Source organism: Peromyscus maniculatus, chromosome 1, assembly GCF_049852395.1.
Source record: "Peromyscus maniculatus bairdii isolate BWxNUB_F1_BW_parent chromosome 1, HU_Pman_BW_mat_3.1, whole genome shotgun sequence".
Taxonomy (NCBI): Eukaryota; Metazoa; Chordata; class Mammalia; order Rodentia; family Cricetidae; genus Peromyscus; species Peromyscus maniculatus.
Window position 1 is genome coordinate 180,265,688 of NC_134852.1, and position 19,925 is coordinate 180,285,612.

The 19,925-nt window shown below is 44.3% G+C and overlaps 1 protein-coding gene across 6 annotated transcripts in view; it reads right to left on the minus strand.

The window, feature by feature from the left end:
• Positions 1-19,925, minus strand: part of Glis3 (GLIS family zinc finger 3) — a 447,159-nt gene that overhangs the window by 10,686 nt on the left and 416,548 nt on the right. For all 6 annotated transcript variants that reach the window (XM_076561823.1, XM_006987450.4, XM_076561816.1 and 3 more), the window contains one exon: positions 13,741-13,916. In XM_076561823.1, the coding sequence (XP_076417938.1) occupies positions 13,741-13,916 (176 nt within the window). The remainder of the gene's footprint in view (positions 1-13,740; positions 13,917-19,925) is intronic.

The window sequence follows — 19,925 nt, forward strand, 5'->3', positions numbered from 1 at the left end:
CACAGCCACTAAACTGATTCCAGGGAAGGTGCTGGATAATTGAGATGAATGTCCCCATTTACAAACAGAAATAGGGCAGAATGGTTGTATATCTCACATTTATAACAGAAATGCAGGGATGAAAGAGACATTATTCTCTTTCCTGCAGGGTCTCAAACAGGAAGAACAAATGGCAATACATAAAGGTTTGACATGGTTCCTTGGTCTGACCTTGTCTGGGATGGTAAGTCTAAGCAGCAGGCCCTGCCTAGCATTAATGAGGGTCAGTCTCAGTGAAGAGACTCTCCTGTCATCACTGCTGAGCATCCCGTGCCTGGATGGGGACTCAGCAATGGCAATGCCTTGTTGAGTCCTTTGGGATGGTTGTTTTTTGTTTATTTGGTTTTTTGTGTTAGCCAAAAGAAGGATGTATATTTATGAGCTTTGAGATCCATTATTTTTCTGTAGACTGTAATTTTACGGATTACTTTAGGAAGTGTAGACTTTTTGACCTTAGTTATATGATTGTAGGGATGTAGATGAGCCCAAGTGATGGACAGAAGCCCTATCAGAGTCCCAGAGACAGGAACACACAGAGGAAACATATACTTTGATTCTCTTTGGCTCCTGGGATTTTTTTTCTCCAATGGCTCTTTGTAGATTGCCCTGGAGATCTGTGACCTTCTGCCCTTGAGAAGTATTCAAATATCTTTCAACCAAGTCTGGAAAAGGCAAGGGATTTACCAGAGAACCACCTTTACCTTCTAGAAAATTTTACTGTTAACCTAAAACTGCCTCAAGAAACAGTCTTAAAAAATGGTAACTGTGGGCTGGAGAGATGGCTCAGCTGTTAAAGGCTAGGCTCACAACCAAAAAAATGATAAATGTGTGCATCTCTATTATTATCTCCACATACTCTTTCTCCCCAAAGAATATGTTCCATGAAGTCAGGGACCTCATCCAATTTGCCACTGTTTGTCCACAGAGCTTAGATTAGCAACTGCTGTATAGTAGTCACTCAATAAACATTTGCATGGCAGGACATCTGCGCTACTTTAACCATGGGGTAATGGATGGAGCAGTACCAGTGTCGTTTTCCTCTCTAAAAATCATTTCTCTTAGCAGACACATGGAGCTCTCACCTCTGCATAATGACGGCGCATCATCTCTGTGGTTATGTAATTACTGTGCAGTCTTTAGCTGCATTCAGCACTAGGATGCAAAGTCAGAAGGCAGAACTGGGGAGGGTTTGCTGGACCCAGAGATGCTGCACACGGGAAAGAGAAAAAAGGCCATTGGAAAGGAAGAAGGACCTCTGCTGAAGCAGCCCTCTATGCACTCTGGAGATGAGGGGCTTCTTTCGCTCAGTGGGTGCTCCCTGGTGGGTCCTACTTAAGTTAAAGCTCATGGTCACTAACAGCAGATTAGGAATCCCCACATTCACCCACATTAAAACCATGTTCTAGCTACTTTTCTCTTGCTGTGATAAACATCATAAACAAAAATGGAGAGGAAAGGAATTATTTCAACTTCCACTTCCAGGTAACAGTTCACCACTGAGGAAGGCAGGGGAGGAACTGAGGCAGAGATCACACAGGAACACAGCTTGCCTGGCTTGCTTGGTTACCTTCCATTATATAACTCAGGCATAGTTCTACCCACAGTGGACTGGGCCCTCCTCCATCAATTAGCAGTCAATCCAGAAAACGTGCCACAGGCCAGTCTGATGCAGGCAATTCCTCAATTGGGTCTTCTCTTCCCAGGTGTGTCTACTTTGTGTCGAGTTGACAATAACTGACTAGCACAGGCCATCTCTGAAAACACAAATATTGATAGCAAACAAGAGAAAGGGACAGAGAAGAGAGACAGCTTCATCTCCCGGCTCTTCTCTTTTCTTCATCCACATCATGGTTCTGATTCTCTTAGGAAATTCTGACCTCCCCCCGCCCCTTGAACATCTTCTGTCATCCATGGCAGAGGCCAAAGAGAAGAGGGGATTAACAGGCAAGAAGCCCCTGAAGAACCATCAGTTTGTTGTTTGGGGGTCATGTATTATCAAACTGATCCATGCACTCAAGTTTTGCTCAGAGAACAGCCTGGGGGAATACACATTCATTACCTGCCAGGTACTTTAATGTCAAAACACTTTAAAGAGTCCTTCATACATAGCCACTTGATATTTCTTCTTTGGAACTAGGTAGTTGAGACAAATGTCATGGAAGCAGAGGGACTGTGGAAGACTTTGTAGCTGATATTTGGTTCACTCGATGTCATGCAAATAAAGTAGGAAACTCTTCCAACTATACTAATATTTCTAAATAGCCAAATATTGGACTTTGCTGGTTCAGAGCCAAGCACAGACCTAGGGGTTTTACACAGGGGTTTTGCAATCTTTATGCTGACCACAGCCTTCCAGATAAGCTGTATTGTCCCTAGCTTACCGAAAAAGAAGCATCCATGTTAGAGTAATTTATCAGAACCCAGATTCCAACCTTGGTCTATTTGCTGACATAGTTCAGGAAAAATACTGGTGCCAGAGCACATGGACTACATAAGCACATGGTTGTTAGGCTCCTTCTTCAAAGGCCCATAAGCACTGCTGACTTGGTGATACTCAGACCTACAGCAGTATAAGACAAGTAAGGCAAAGAATGCAGGGTTAATTAATCTGCTGCTGTCTTTTTCACAAAGGCCATACTGGCTTTCTACAGCATTTAGGCCACACTGTATGTGTGGAAGCTCGCAGGACAGAAAGGGAGAAGGAAGATGACAATTCTCAGACGAGGTGAATCCTTCCAGTTTGGATGAAGGGGAGTGCATGGTGAGGGGACTACTTGAGAAGGAGGACAGAGATTCTCCAAGTGGATGCCATAAGCACTAGGTCCACCTGGGCAGAACCCACATGTTCCTGGGCTCTAAGACAGGCACAGAGAAGCAGGACTCCTGGAAGAATGCCTGGAAGCCTGTGTTTAATGAGGAATATCTCACACATCATTTGGAACGTTCCAAGAACATCATGAAATAATTTCTTAAAACATTTGAAATCACAATCTCAAGGGCTTGGGTTCTATTTGAAATGGGGCAGGAGAATTCTTCTGAGGGCTGTCTTTCTTCTTTGAGCTGGACCATGTTTTCTGCTAGATCTTGGGGCTGTGAGTGAGCTTGAATCACATGGCCAGCAGTCATCAGGTCGATGATTTGCTGGCTTCTTCCTCTAGTGCCCTTTAGGTGTCGGTTCCTGGCCATCGTGGAAGCGTGGGACCTCATATGAATGATGCAGTGTGCCTGCTGTTGCCTCTCTAATCATCTCGTGGCCTAGATTTCTAGTGTGCAGCTGTAAACAAGGCCCCAAGTTCCACCTGCTTTACTAACTCGATGACTTTCTGTTTCTCGGAATCCAAACCTGTGGTTATACGAATTTCCAGTTCTCCAAGCCTACAGTAAGATGGAATCTTGGCTCAGGATAAAGAGTATGGGAAAATGTCTACGTGGGTCTGAGATGAGAGAGTAGACAGTCCTTCTGAAGCCTCAAAAATGTCCCTGGATCCCAGGACCCTTCTCATCTTCTTCCTCTGGCCACCAGAGAATTGGACTCTGTGTACTCTCAAAACTTGTGCATAACCCAACCCTGAAGTCCCTGCTCCACCCTCCCCTCTGAGCTAACATCTTCCCACTGCCACTCTGGGAGTCAACTTTGATGAGCACATCTGGTTGACAGAGACCTTCCTTTCTTGCTTAATCCCCTCCCATTGCACATCACACTTTTTGTATTTAAGTTTGTAATATGCATCTTGAAATGTGTATTGCCCCACAGGGAACAAAAAGATTCCATGATTCTGTGGACAGGAAATCTTCTCTGACTACTGAACTCAAAGTCTGTTGAAATTGCTGAGGAATACAATTACTGGACTAATATAATATGTTATATAAAATGCCCCTTAGATAGATACAGACTCACAAGAGCCATGAACTTTGTTGTTGTTTTTTTTTTTTTTTCCTTTCATTAATGTAGGTTTAGTAGTCAGAGTAGGACCTGGTACACCGAAGAAAATGACTATATGGAAATCAATCAATGAATGAGTGAAACCACGGCTGGGGTTTCTCATCACAAGATGAGAATATTGATGGTAAGAAGGAACACAACTGAGTTTAAAGACTAGGAATGAGGATCCTCGTACACGAAGGTACATAAGTTTGAGGAAATGCCGTGGTTTCCCTTTCTATCATGGACATTTTGACATTTTCTTTCCTTCCCCCCACATCCCTGGGACAGAATTTCTCTGTGTGGTTTTGGTGCCTGTCCTGGATTTCACCTGGCTATGCCTCCTGAGTGCTGGGATTAAAGGCGTGAGCCACCGTCACCCCGGCTCATGGACATTTTCTTAAGTGGAGGAAGGTCAACTAAGGTGATAAAAAGTTTGATGGGCTTGGGTCTAGCTTGATTCATGTTGATGTGATCAAGCACTCTGACCACAATCACCATGGGGAGGAAAGCGTTTATCTGGTCCATACTTCCAGCTCACAGCTTATCACTGAGGGAAGTGCAAGAAGGAACCTGAAGGCAGCACTCTGTAACCTGGGAACAAAGTCACAGCCAGGAAGTCCAGCAGAAACCTTGGAGGCCTGCCCGGATTTGTGCTGGCTCATTTGCAGGCTCAGAGACAGGAACTTTCTTATACAGCTCAAGATGACATGCCTAGGTGTTGTGCCACCCAGTGTGGGCTTGGCTCTCCTACACTAATTAATAATTGAGAATGCCCCATAGGCATGCCCACAGGCAATTCTCATCTGGACAATCCTTTAACTGAGACTCCCTCCTCAGGCGGCTCTAGGCTGTGTCAAGTTGACAGTTAAAACTAACGAGGATGGGCTCTCTCCAGAAAACATGGGATTGCTTTGCTGCTCTGAATCACTGTTTTCCACAGGACTCCAGACAGACCGACCATTAAACCTGAAGACAAAGAAAACTGGGCAGGAGAACTGAGGGTTACCAATAACTGCCTTCCCTCCCCGTCACATGCTTAGAATGGAGAATGGTCGCTATAGAGTTAACTGCAACCTGACAGACCATGAAGTCTCTAAGAGTAAATTTTAAGCATTTGTGTCAATATAAATGTAGGTATTACCATACACTCTTGCTAAGGAACTGCGACATACAGGCCCGATCTACAGATAATTATGGGACTGATTCAGATTCCCTGAGTCATGTTGCCATAATGATGAGAAATCTGAGACCTTGCTTTTGGGATGTGTGATAGGAGGTTGGGCTTGGTGAAGAAATGCAGAGAGGGAGTGGCTGGTGGTTACACTCAAATGATCTAGAAGAAATGTCCAAATGCTTCCCCTTTACCAGAACTGTGATTTGGGAGGTATAGCTCTTGAAGGACTTGCAAAAGAACGAAATGGAGGGTTTAGTCAGAACAATTTGGTTAGATTAGAGAAGAAACATTCCTGCAATCCCAAAGAGCCCTGCCAAGTGTATGTGAACCAACAAGCAATTCTAAGGCAACTGGGATGGATTTGCAATAGAGTGATGAGCAGAAAGGAGCCGAAGGGGGCCGAAGGGGGCCGAAGGGGGCAGACCAAGCCACTCCCAGGGTCACGGGGTTTGGTTTTCTGTTTTATTAGCACAGTGACCTCATTACCAGTAACTCGGCTCTTCCTGACGTGTGGTTTTTCATTTTCTCCTCTCTCCACAGCTCTTCACTTTGCTCCAAACTATGAATTGTTTATCATACGTACAAAGGAAAATTCCAACTAAAATGAAAGGATTGCAGATTACCACTAACAAATCCATCCTTGTGGAGCTCGGCAGAGCTCTTCAAGTAGGGCTATGAGGGAAAAAAATATTTTTTCTTCAAAATTCTATTCACTAGAGACTAAATTTCATGAGTTTCAACTACAAGAGAGAATATTTCCTTCTGAAAACCTGTTATTACTTCCTCAAAATAATGAAAAACCACTTCATATAGAACACTTACCGCAGGCACGTTTAAAGTGTGTGATGTTCGTCACAACAGCCGATGAAATGGAAAATTTTCTCCAGGTATTTCCTTCTCTTCAATAAACTTTTGAGTTCCAATTAAAAAAAGAAGAGGAAGAAGAAAGAAAAAAAACCCACAAACACAAAGTGCTTCATCGACAATGCTACAGCTCCACTGAAGGGTGAGCGAGCAGGCAGGTGGCTAAAATGATGCAGAAGCCCAAGCCCCCCGTTCTGTCCTTGACTCCCTGTTATTAAAACTTGCCTCGGTGATCAACGGTGACAAGGAAAGAGGTTCAGTCACTCTGCTAACTAAAGGGAAAATTAAAGCCAGTCACTCAGCTTTGCTGTACAGACAGACAACCACTGGGAAGCCACAGGACAGCCATGTCTGCTGCCTGGAGTGGAAACCTGGGGCAGCCTCACAAAGACATCCCTGGAAGCCGCTGTCTCCCTCCAAAATGTATACACATTAGTCCTGAAAGTTTTCTCCAGAAACATTTCCTGAGAAAGTCCCTCAGGAGATAGTGTATTGCTGTAAACATACAAGCATATATGTACATACACCAAAGACACATGCTAGAGAAGCAGGACGTTAATAAAAATAAAAAGGCCCATTAATAGCAGAATGAGTTTAAACAATGACAGCATACAGAATGTTGTGTGAGAATCCTAGGGTTGACTGTGAGGTACGAGTGTGCCAAGGCTAGCTCATCCAATATAAGTGGCCTCCTCTTCCTCTTCTTTTAGTTATTCATGTTTATTAAGAATTATTTAGTAAGCACTTACTCTGAGAAGCACCATGGGAAGATACCCTCTCTGTCAGTAAACTCAGGATTTAGGGAGTTAGTCACTTTAGTATTCTTATTGACCAAACATAGCACATTAATCTGGTAGGTTCAAGCTATGTGGTCAGGCGTGTGCTCACACATAAAACTCTGTGTGCCAATATTTCAAGCATTCATGTCACAGATGTAGGTTCCTCAATCCATCACTCAGGCAGCCATTCTGACTTAAGACGACCACCTTACATTCCTCCCCACAAACATGTGTTGTCGAAACGCCAATTGAACCAGCACACATACCTAAATTTAACTTTGGTGTTTGTAGAATTAGCAGGCTGTCAGAATTTATCAAGTACTACTTATGTAAAACTGTTCTTGGGGTAATTGTGTAGTAATTAAGTATATGAGAGTAATTAAGGATTTCTGTGACTCTAATCAATCCTTAGTACTGTATAGGCCTTAATAATACCAGAGCTGATACAGAAAAGGATTCCTGATTATGGCTGCTGATAACATCTGAGTAGCATCAAGTATACTCACTGGCTCATTTCTTCTGTAAATATCTCACAAGTCTCTCAGTGAAGTCAATGACATTTGATTTCTAATCAATTTTATGTATCTTCCTGAGATTTCAGAGCTATGGCATGCTCACAGTCCACTTAAGCAATACCATTACTAGACTTCAATCTTTTGCAATCTCACATATGCAGTTGTGACTAAATTTCCCAGAGAGGGGGAGTATTTTTTTTTATCTTTTTAAAAATGCCTCAAGAGTTAACCTTTAAAGATTTAATATTCTGAATCCCTAGCCATGAGATCAGGCATGGCGATACCCCAAAGAATTCTTCATGGAAAGTGCCAATAACCAACTGTGGTCAGTAAATGGCACAGAAGAAGAGGTGAACTGAACTCCTACCTGCCACAACATTCTCGTTTACATAAGAGTGTGCTCTGATTTCCAGAGCTGGAAAGATGTGTTGGTTAGAACAAGCCGTTTATAATGTGTTCTGTTCTTTGAGGACTGTTGGAAGCTAGAAACCCTTTGTTTCCCCATGCAGTCAATCTGAACTGAGTTGACAAGCTTACAGATTCATACTGAGGTAGGAAAATGCCACCATTGTCTGGACACTGTCTGGCTCATTTCTTCGGGGGTCCACAGACAGGGCGTATTTTAAATCATGAAAAAGAAGGCTTATAAACCACAGGGGCTGGGACCAAAAGCAAAGGGTCCCCCTTCCCACTGCTGCTGTGCGGGCATCAAACAGCCTCATGGTGTTTTCCTAATGAAACTGGATAACTGGACCATGGATGATGGGATGTTGGCAACTGGAAACTCCAAAGGAGTGAAAAATAAGAGCAAGCACTGGAAGCCTGAGAGTCACCCAAGAGGCTGGAGGAGATGGGCAAACATGTGGGCAGACCCCTAGAAGGAGTGGCTGATTTCCAAGAGGCAGGATAAATGAATCTGTGCTCCGGATAGGTAGCACTGCCCATTTCACGGATTAGGAAATGGAGAGAATGTAAGGTAGACCCCACAGTGTGTGTGTGTGTGTGTGTGTGTGTGTGTGTGTGTGTGTGTGTGTGTGTGTTCAATAAACTCAGCTTTGCTTTTGAGGGAGGTCATGTACTACATTCATTCTGTCTTCTTCTCTGCCTAAAGCCAGCATATGATGTGCAGAATGTCGGCATTCCTGCTGTGACCAGGATGATGGGAGAGTTCCCTTTCAAAGTGACAAAGTAGAAGATGGTAGAACAGGACACTGTTGGCTCACCTGAGCTGTCCCTCTATCCAACATGCTCTTATAATGGCCATCTTTCATGTAAAAACAATAAGTTTGTACCCAGCTGTTGTTACTACACCACCATAAAAAAAAATTCTGGAAGTTCACACTCTGCCCAAATGCTTACGTGAAACAGCTGGGTCTTCAGGAGGTCAGTAGTGACCAGAACACTCAAATACAGGAAACAGTGGTAACACACCACGGAAGAGGAAGTTGGGCAGCCAGTTCAGTGTGGCTACTGGCTTCTGAGTGGCTATCAAAAACCCACAAACAGGGGCAGAGTAGATAGCTCAACTGGTAAAGTATCTGTCACACGAGCATGAGGACCTTAATCTGGACCCCTGATATCCACGTTAAAAAAATACAGGTGTTGATGGGCACATCTGCAACCTCACTGCTGTGGAGTATGGAAGTCATCAGATCTCTGGAAATTATTAGCTGTCTAACCTAGCCAACTGGTGAGCTCTGGGTTCTGTGAGACTCCCCATCTCATAAAGTAACGTGGAGCATGATCAAAGAAGCAATCTGGCATTGTCCTCTGATTGTATGTGCACACATACCCACACACCCATGTGCACACCCCCATAGGAGCATCCACACAAACACAGACGTATAGCACATCGACACAGACACACAACACACGAGTGGGGGAAACATAAAGGAGTAGGGCATGTGGCCTGCAGGTACTCCATGTCAAGTGTGTGCAAGGGAGGGGCAGACGCTAAACCATGCAAGGCCGGGTGTGCAATTCTCTTGAGCAGGAAGCCCCTAGGATTTTGCTCACTTCTGATTTTATTAAGACAAGGCTGAAAGGGCTTTTGTCCACTGTAGCACCGAAGCAGAATGTGTTTCCATTTCTTCTTTGCTATTCCATCCTTCCTTTCTTCTGAAAGATTGTGAACACACACACACACACACACACACACACACACACACACACACACACACAATACCACCTTAACGCTCCTATCATTCCTCCAGTTTCCCAGCTGCATCTGAGAGAAGCCGACTCCCTTCCAGCCACTTGCTTGAGTTTCCCAGACAGCACCGTCCTCTAATTCTGATAGTGAGAGCCTGATTTGTCTGCCTGTCTTGAGCCACCCTCTGCACAGATCTCCATATGAGGTTTGTAAAACATCAGAGTGACGCACCGAGTGTGACACATGGTTCTGTTCTGAGGCCACCTTGTTCCCCACCTGCATCCTCTCCTCCACTTTGGGCCTAACCTAGGCACCCAGCAGGACACCAGATCCTAGTGTCTCTCTTCTCCGAATACTCCACTCTGATATTTATGTTCTTCCTTGTGCCCTTGGCTTCTCCTCATGGGCAGTGCGATTCCCCCATACCTGCCTAGTGAACTACTCATCTTCAATATCCTTTTCAGGCATTACCTCCACAGACCCTTTGAGGGCATCTTCTTCGAATCAGGTTCCTTTGCCCCTTTCAACTACTGCAGCGAGGCGGCCACTGAATGGCATTCTCGTTGCCTGGTACTTAGAGGGTGACCAACAAACCCCCGTTGAACTGAACTTGGCCTCTCTTTGATGTGTCCAGAAGCAGGAAGACTGTGAAAATGCTCTTCTAGGAATTCCCATGGCATTTGAACAAATCAGCAGTGAATAGGGCGTTTAAAAAGAAATTATCCATTAGTGAGTACCATAACAAAATGTACAAATATCAACTCTCTGGCAACTAATCCAGGCAAAATTCTGAAGCCTGCCTGGGCAAGAGAATTACCCTGACAAGAAAGAAAAGACCAAAGCTTACATGGTTGGAAAAAGTGTCCTTATGTTGACATCTAAAAGAAAAGATCAAGTGTACTAAGAAGTTGCCCTAGAGATATCACCCAAACAGAAGCTGGAAAATTCTAACAACATTAAGTAGGAGAGACACCGAATTCTCTTTACTAATAAAGGCAATCTGAATGGGTGGGGTGGGTGTCAATAAAACCAAGGTGAGGACATGTGAAAGAACACTGGTGTTAATCCCCACGAAGAGTATCTTTTACTTAATAAAAGTACAAGTTCAGCACACAATGTCTAAGTTCAGTACCAATTAGCAGATGATTAACAAAGTTCAGAGGGTCTTCTTTTCCTCCTTATCAGTGAGACCATAGCCCATTTGAACTCTGCCCTTCTAAGTTCCATGTAAGGCAATAGCACATAAGAAGAGGCACCACGTTTCCCCAAGGAGAGTTGTATTTCTTTTGGTGTGCCTTTGACTTGGAATCACATTGATTATGGATTCAGTTTGGAAATGTGGACCGCTTGCGCCAGGGTAGCAATGCCCAGATAGTTTACATCTGTCCATGTCTGGGCTCCCATTTCTGCAGAGGGAGGGATGGCCTCTCTCCCTGACTTCTCCCCCTGCTGCAGGTTACACAGCGGAGAGGGGCTGAGATGCTCTTTAAAACCATGAGCATCTTAAAAGAAGCCACAAAGACTCACTGTGGCCACTGCGTTCGAAAATCTGACCCAGTTTGTGGCTTTAAAAAAAATGGTGTTTTCGTTCCTGTCACCAGGATACCGTGTAACTTCATCCAGTAAACTTGAGCAATGAGAGGGGCAGCTGCAGCTAAGGAACACACCTGGAGAGGACAGCTCCTTCACTCCTTGAAAGCAGCATAGACATTTTGTCCTTATCTAAGGACTGGCTGCTGAGAAATGCTTGCCCTCAGAAAGTTTTAGGAACCTGCTGCAAGGAGGCACTAGATGCATCTGTGTCCCTCCCTGGGTGGCTAAAACATGGGTAGCTTCTTTGCAATCTCATCACTGTAGGCACTTGGCCAGCTCTTTGGAGCGTGTTATGAATTCTCATTTTCCATAACTCTGTTCTGAACCAATTTATGGCTGACATTACCTGTTTCTCATTGGCTATGGAACTTTTTTAACAATTAAGAAAGTGGAAGTTAAAAAAAAAAAAGCCCACCATTTTCAAGCTGAAAAGGTATTCATTATTTATCTTTCAAAGGGGAAATGCAGCGGAAGAGTATTTTGCCAAAGTGACATGGAGGATGCTCTCTGGGTCCTCGTGGTTCATTATTCATTTGTTGAATGAGAAAGAGCCAATTACTTATCCAGTAAATACTTATTTGCACCAAGTCTTATGCTTACCCTGGGGCTACAAACACAATCCTTGTTCTCAGAGGCTGATAAAGATGAGGGAAGGAAGGAGGAAGAGGCCGAAATGAAGTGAGCCCTGTGCCTGCAGCTGGTGCTTTTCCTACCGACTTCCTGTACCAAGTGAGGAAGGAAGGGAGATGACAGCGTCCCCACCAGGGACTGTGAACCCAGGCACAAAACCCTGCACATACACACAGAGTTTAGTTGACACGATCCCCACACAAACTGGCCTCCTTCATAACCCACACATACAGTTTTGTTAGAAAACAGAAAATGGGGTGTGGCGGGGGGGGGGGGGGGGTGACACAAAGTGTTAGCCTGATTAAAAACCAACTATCAGCATTTTAGAGAAATTCTTTCCAGTTCGTTTTTCCACACGTAGGTTAATTTTTTAGTTTTTAAAAGTGGGTTTCACAACTGTAATCAAAGCATGGTATACCACATTTCACTGGACTCGGGACAATGCTGCCCGTGAATTGCTCTGTTTGTCTATAGACCGACCACCAGAAAGTGAGATCGCTACCGGCTACAGGATGCCACTGACTGAGAGAGATGCCCAGATTTCAGCAGCATTGAAACACGGACATTGAGACACTGTTTCATGGAGATGAATGACTCTGACTTCCACTGGGCCCACACCCATGCAGCCCACCTCACTTTTAGAGGGGTGCTAGCAGCTTTCCAGACCATGGCCCTGGGTCTCCCTTCATTAGAAAAGCTGCTGGCCAGGAAGAGAACTCCTTTGTTCTTTTTTATCCAACTTACCTTGAACACCTGCAGCAGACACTTACAAAACCATTTCCTGGTGTAATGGAAGCGTGAGAAGATGTTCATAAGCAGAAGGAGGTAAAAATGACCACTGAACCGAGATGTCTAAGCTTTGCTGGGAAAGAGCAGACAAGCAGGGGGTGGGGGAGATGGATGGGGCTTTGACTCAGAGCCAGTGACACTGGCTTTCTGGTGTCCCCCCTTGCTACAGATGACCACTGTCATTTTCTTGTCTCCTCTCTGCTGCTCAGGGTTCCCTCTGCTTCGAGGCTCTTGGTCAAGTTTAGCACCACCACACTGCTGGAGTCTACTATCTAGGGACATTATTCACACTCAGAGTAAACACAGGCTTGGGATACCATCCAATAATTCCAACTGATAACCCATATAAATATTTGTTATCAGTGAGAGGACAAAGGCAAAGACTCATTTGTGGAGTCATCAGAAGGTATCTCAATGGACAGTATCATTTCTGCTTATATAGAATCCTGGCAACAAGAAGGAAAAGGATGTGTCAGTTGGAGTCTGTCTGATTTGGCATTTCAGTTCTCCGTGAAATCCACTTGAACTGAGTAGATGAGTTTAAATAAAGAAAAGAAACTGAAGCCGACTCAGTCCTCCAAGTGTGGTCCTTAGTGTTGTGAACACAACACTGACACAGACTGAAAACGGCTGTGATTTCTCATCTCCTCATGTTCTTTTCGTCCTCCATGAACATGTACAGTCCTTACTATACATGAAGACATGTGTTGAGTTCCCTAAGAGATATGATGGTGGGTCAGATAATGCTGGCCTCCGAAACCAGTTTATATACTAATAAAGAAGATATGTTTTATTCAGATAAGCGATAAGACAGAGAGAATGGAAGTTCTACTAGAGAAATAGAGGTGAGACAGAGTCCGTTCAGAGCCAGGGCAGATGATGGGGAAGCAGGTGTTGACCTGGTTCATGGGACGGAGACGATGGACATGGACGGCAGGGTGCTTGGGGCTTCCTTTCACACAGTCTCCTGATCATTCAGGAGCAGGGTGCTATGGCTGGAGTCTGTCCTGGAGGTGCTACAACATCAGGAACAGAAATGATTGCCTTGGGCTGACAACAATGGGTGTCATAAGCCAGTCATCTGAGGAAAGTACTATAGGACTCCATGCCTAATCAGTGTGCTAATAAGTGTGTGTGTGGGGGGGGGGAGCAGATTCCAAAAGCCTGTCTGATGTAAAACAGAACATTTGATACCCACAACTCATCACTAGGATACTTGATTAAAGGCCAGAGCAAAACACTGCCTTTCACAACTCAAAGGGCTGCCAGGCCCTGCTTACCATGGACGTGGATACCATTTGACTGAAAAGCAGAGTTTGTTTCTGGCTGGTAGGACTTCAGGAGGGAGCCTGGTGGCTGCTGGGTGTGGGCAGACTGTGTCCTCTGCAGCAGTGACTGAGGAGCTGGAACTCTTCCTGGGCTGATGTGGTGAGGAGATGGAGTCGGAGGTGCAAACCTGGGAAAACAATTCCAAAAGGCAGCATGACCAACTACCCAAAGCCTTCTAAGTCCCCATTCTGGCCCTACATTGTATGAAAATACGCTCTTTCAAAAACCCTTCCTACCTTCTCTTTTCCTTCCAACCACTGGGTTCTTCTCTGAGGCACAAGGGAAGAAAAGACACCAACAAAGAAAACCTTAGTCACAGTTTGGGTTTGTCAAACTTCTTAAACTGCATTTCAAATCCTCTGGGTTTTGTGAAATTCAGAGCCCTTCTATTGCCAGGCCCTTTCCCTGCTAATTTTAAAATCCGTTCACATTTTAGGGGAAATTTGATTCGTATGTTTCTGAGTCATTTACACTTAGCTCATAAACATTTTGTTTTGTAAGGCACATCTGAGGTCCAAGAAGTGTTCCGGGTCCTTATTATGACCCTCTCTAACTGGAGTCGCCTTAAACAATGCATTCTCTCTTGCCAAGAGCAAATTAACTTAAACCTCAAAGGTCAAATGTGCCTTGAAACCCAGAACCTGAGAGGTTGGCTTGGGTTCTGTGCTGGGCAAAGAACATTCTTGATGGGATAGAGGGAATGCAATGTAGAGCATTCTTTGTCATAATGTGTAACAATCACAAGATCGTTGGGTTTTTCGGTTTTGTTGAACCCAATGCCTTGCACATGCTAGGTAAGCACTCTACCATTGGGCCGTTCCCTCAGCCCCAGTCCAAGAGTACTGGTTTCTGAAAGGAGATATATGATATTTAAACAAGGAGAGCTCACCAATTAACCTCAGACAACAGCATATTTATCTTCTCATTGTGAGGTTCTGAGTCACAAGATTTAGAATGACCTTTACTATCTTTTTTTTGTGTGTGTGGTGGTTTGTTTTGTTTTTCGAGACAGGGTTTCTCTGTGTAACAGTGTCCTGGCTGTACTGGAATTCCCGAGCTTGTATGACAAACACTGTATCCACTGAGCCAGCTCCACAGCCCATGTATTCCTGTTCTGTGTGTGGACATCATGTGGATGCACGTGGACGTGTGCAGGTACATACGGGTCAAAACATGTTTATTTTCTCATTCTCCAACTTAATTTTTGAGATGAGATCTTCGAACCTGTGGCTGACTGATTTGGCTAGACTATACATCTAGAAAGCATCACAGATATGTCTTCCTTTCTACCTCCTCAGCATTGGTATTATGGGTGTGCATTGCCACTTCTGGCATTTTTTTCCATGGGAGCTAGGTCCTCAGTGTTTAATCAGGGAACGCACTTAGCCATCTCTAGCCTCTCTTACTCCCTTTTCAAAGAATGCAATATTCCCCTTCATTCTGAATTTCACCTATGAGTGTACTAAGCAGGTCTGACTCTGTAGCTTTGGAGATCTCACATCTGGCCTCAGACTCATAGAGATCCACCTGCCTCTGCCTCCAGAGTGCTGGGATTAAGGGCGTGTACCACCACTACCAGGTGACCTCTACTGTCTTAACAGTGAAGGAAGGTGAGACTTCTGAGAACAGCCTTGCAGTTGGGAATGTCCACAGAGAAATCAACAGGATTCGATGTTGGTTCAGTGGGGACTGTGATATTCATGGAAGAGAAAGAAGCTGAGGGTCTTTCAACGCCATGAGAATAAGCAGCAAAATAATTTTGGGTAAAAATATGCTAGCAGCCATGTGGCAGTGGCACACGCCTTTAATCCCAGAACTCAGGAGGCAGAGCCAGGCAGACCTCTGTCAATTTGAAGACAGCCTGGTCTACAGAGCGAGATCTAGGACAGGCACCAAAAGTACACAGAGAAAGCCCCGTCTCGAAAAAACAAAAAACAAACAAACAAAAATAAATGCTGGCAATGAAGTATTTGACCTCTTCTCTCCAAAGTTCACCAACATGAAAACATTTAATTGGTGCCTGTTTACACTCTGCAGGAAGAATAGCTTTATTTTGCACTAGCAAATACAGGTCATTGTCTATGACATTGCTTGTTTTATAGGAACAACTGACTCCACAAGCCTGAGCATACCTGAGAAAAGGGGCAGGTGCATTAGACAAATTTACAAAGTACTCCCAAAGGCTTTGAAGCCGAGTGAGGACTCATAAGGCAGAGCGTCAACGTTGATGATGAGGGAGTAAGAGAGTATGGGACAAAATGCCATGTTCACTTTGCATTTCACTTGTGAGGGGTAATGAGACTCTAAGAAGTCTGCAGAGAGGCCAAGAGGAAGAGAGGGACTTAAAGCAAACAGATCAGAGCATCCACGCAAACCAGACATGACAGGACGCCTATGAAGTGGTCACTTAGGTTTTATTCTAAGGAAAGAGAGCAGCAGCCGCATGTCCTGTGCTGGTAAATGTGCACTTTTCTAAGCACGTCCTCTTAATTGGGGGGGGGGGGATCTCTGTTAAGTGGCCCTGAGAGAAAACACAGCAAACAAATCCTGGCACTGGCCTGAGACCATCTAGTAAAACACATAAGCCAGGATTCCCCATATGGAGGCTATTTTCTGGGGACCATGTCCTTACTGTGTCTCCAAAGTTACTCTGAGCTTGCAGGAGACGAGTGAGGAATTATGGAATCACAGACTTTGGGGATCGATGGAGTCTACACTAGTCCTGGAAGCCACTGTTCTTATGGTCCTTGAGGTGATGGGGGGAGGGACTTGAATTGCAAGATGTGACCTATATCATTATCACGGAATCACACTGGCATTTCAACTTTTTTGGGAAAACAAAATAATTAAGACCACTCTCTTGTCTTACTTCTTTATTTGAGAACAAAAGGCACAACAAGCTAGATGGTCCTCTGGTCTTTCCTTTGGTGCGTCTACTTCCCTCAGTCTAGACAGTCCTCTGGTCTTTCCTTCTGGTGTGTCTACCTCCCTCAGTCTAGACGGTCCTCTGGTCTTTCCTTCTGGTGTGTCTACATCCCCTCAGTCTAGATGGTCCTCTGGTCTTTCCTTCTGGTGTGTCTACCTCCCTCAGTCTAGACGGTCCTCTGGTCTTTCCTTCTGGTGTGTCTACCTCCCCTCAGTCTAGAAGGTCATCTGGTCTTTCCTTCTGGTGCATCTACCTCCCCTAAGTCTAGAAGGTCATCTGGTCTTTCCTTCTGGTATATCTACCTCCCTTCAGTCTAGAAGGTCCTCTGGTCTTTCCTTCTGGTGCGTCTACCTCCCCTCAGCCTAGAAGGTCCTCCGGTCTTTTCTTCTGGTGTGTCTACCTTCCTTCAGTCTAGAGCTGAAGGAGCAAAGCAATGAGTGGACAGCCAAGTTGGGACTATCTGGGGACCCTGGTACAATCTGAGGACATAACCCTCGTCCCAAACAACATGATACATCTGAATCACATAAATTGGGTTAGTAAGGAATAGAAATGGTGTTCAAAGATTATGAAGAGAGACCAAAGTTCTTCCAAGTAAAAATCTAATGCTTTTCTCATTTGCAATGACAGGGTCAAAGGTTAAATTATGACTACTAAGCAGAAAATGGGGAAGGCAAAAATACAAGGGTATAATTTATTAAAATATTTTGTCATCCATAAGTAGATTATATTATACTAGGTATGGAGTTTATATGTGTATGGTTTTATATAATGATGTTCTCATTCCAAATTATTACCTATTCAGAGAAGTTCCTGGGCATACTTTCTTGGCTACCACATATTATTTAATATTGATAAGGATAAATAAAGGGGAAAATGTGGTGGGTACATACCAAGAATTTAGCATTATTTCATGACCTAGAGGTGTAAAATACTATGCCTTCCACTTAATCAACATCTGCCCATTGCTAATTCTCTGCCTTCTGTGTTCTTCACACAGGTGAGACAACACAGCACAGGGTTAAAAAACTGAAGAAAACATTTCTTTTCTTTTTTTTTTTTTTGGTTTTTTGAGACAGGGTTTCTCTGTGTAGCTTTGCGCCTTTCCTGGAACTCACTTGGTAGCCCAGGCTGGCCTCGAACTCACAAAGATCCGCCTGCCTCTGCCTCCCGAGTGCTGGGATTAAAGGCGTGCGCCACCACCGCCCAGCCTAAGAAAACATTTCATCTGACATGAAATACCATTAAAAGTTTAAGTACAAATTCTTCCAAGTGAAACAAATCTTCACAAAGTAGCCTTTGATTTAAAAGGAGTCAGTACAAAAATTTTAACTGTTGCTTCTACAGAGAAATTATACATAAGAAGTGATCCCAGCTGGGCAGTGGTGGGACACACCTTTAATCTCAGCACTTGGCAGGCAGAGGCAGGTGGATCTCTGTGAGTTTGAGGCCAGTTTGGTCTATAGAGCAAGTTCCAGAACATTCAATGCTATACAGAGGAACCCTATCTCAAAAAACAAAAAAAAAAGCAAAAGGAAAAGAAAGAAGTGATTATGTGATCATATTTTCAGACAATTGCCAGAAATAAGGAAGCAAGTAAGAATCAATAACTTAAAATTCCAGCACAAGAAATCTATTTATAAATAGGAATGTTTTCCAAGCACAGAATCAATTTATACAAATTTACAAGTATCAATTAAAGAACATTTTGTTATTTTCATCCATGAATTTTTAGAATCAGTTTTATTTCTGCCTAAAAACACCAAATAGTATTTTTTCTTTTTCATTCTACTCTCAAATATTACATCCCAATCACAGATCCTGCTCCCTACACTCCTCCTACCCCCTATCCTCCCACCCCCTGGCCCTCAGACTCACTGCTCCTCTATTTCCCTCCAAAAAAGAACAGGCCTCTCAGGATATCAACCAAACGAACATATCATAGCAAGTTACAGGAAGACTAGGCACAAACCCTCATATTAAGGCTGGGCACAGTAACCTACTAGGAGGAAAAGGGTTCTAAGACCAGGGAAAAGAGTCAAGATACTCTCCACTCCCACAAGAGTTATGAGTCTCACAAGAACACCACGCTAGCTACCATAATGTATATGCAGAGGACCTAGCTTAGACTCATCCAGGGTCTGTGACTGTCACTTATGTCTCTGTGAGCTCCTATGAGCCCTGTTTAGTTCCTTCTGTGGGCCATGATTCTTATATCACACGGTATTTTAACTTAAAAAAAAAGACATGGCCTCTCTGTTAATCTATATGTACTAAGTTAGGCCTTTCACAAGACCTCAAAAGAGACAACTACTGTACAAGCAGGCACATCACAGACTATTACCAGAAACAGCACACAAAAGCAAACCAGAACTGAGTCAACCATTTCCACTCACTCGGTGGGGAGCTGGTATGACCTTCTGATGAGCAATGGTTTGCCAAGACAAGAAGGCAGGGGAGCGGTTTTGAAGCCTCATAAGTGAGCCTCTTGCTGGAGGAGGACTGGAAAGGCTCCTGCAAGTCCTCATTTATGCACACTTCAGAAAACAGCTGATCACTTGGCCACGCTTCTTCCTTCTCTGCCTCCCTTTCCTGCCTCCCCTGGCCTACTCTCACTATGGTCGGGCTCCCCATGTGGCAGTGGGCAGGCCTGCACAAAGAGGTCACCCTTCCTCAAGACGTAGCACCTAATCCTAGACTATCACAAGACAGTAGGTCCCAAGTGGAAGGGACACGGTTAAAGTTGCCATGCAGAAAATGGGTAGGGATGGAGAATCAGGTGGGTGACGGCTTGGACTCTGGTACTCTCTCTTACTAGGTAAGTAAATCTGAATAAACCATTCAACTCCCCCAGCTTCCATGGCAAGTGTAAAACAAAGACAGCCCAATTTCTCCCAGAATTGTAAAGTATGAGATTAATTCTAATTTTTCTTTTCATCCAGGAGATACATACTGGTCACTGGCTGAGTGTGCAGCTGCCGTGAGCACAGAGGGCAAAGCAACTGAGGACACATTTCTCTGTATCCCGGAAGTTAGTGAAAGGAGCAAGGCAGCACATCTAAGACTAAGTGAGAACCAGTAGTGGGCCACCACGGGAGTGTAACAAAGAGCGAGCAATGGCAGCTACGGGATGATGGCGCACTGTGCAGAACCACACATTTACAAGTCCGGGCCATCCAAAAACTTAAACCAGGAATGTCTGACCACTTT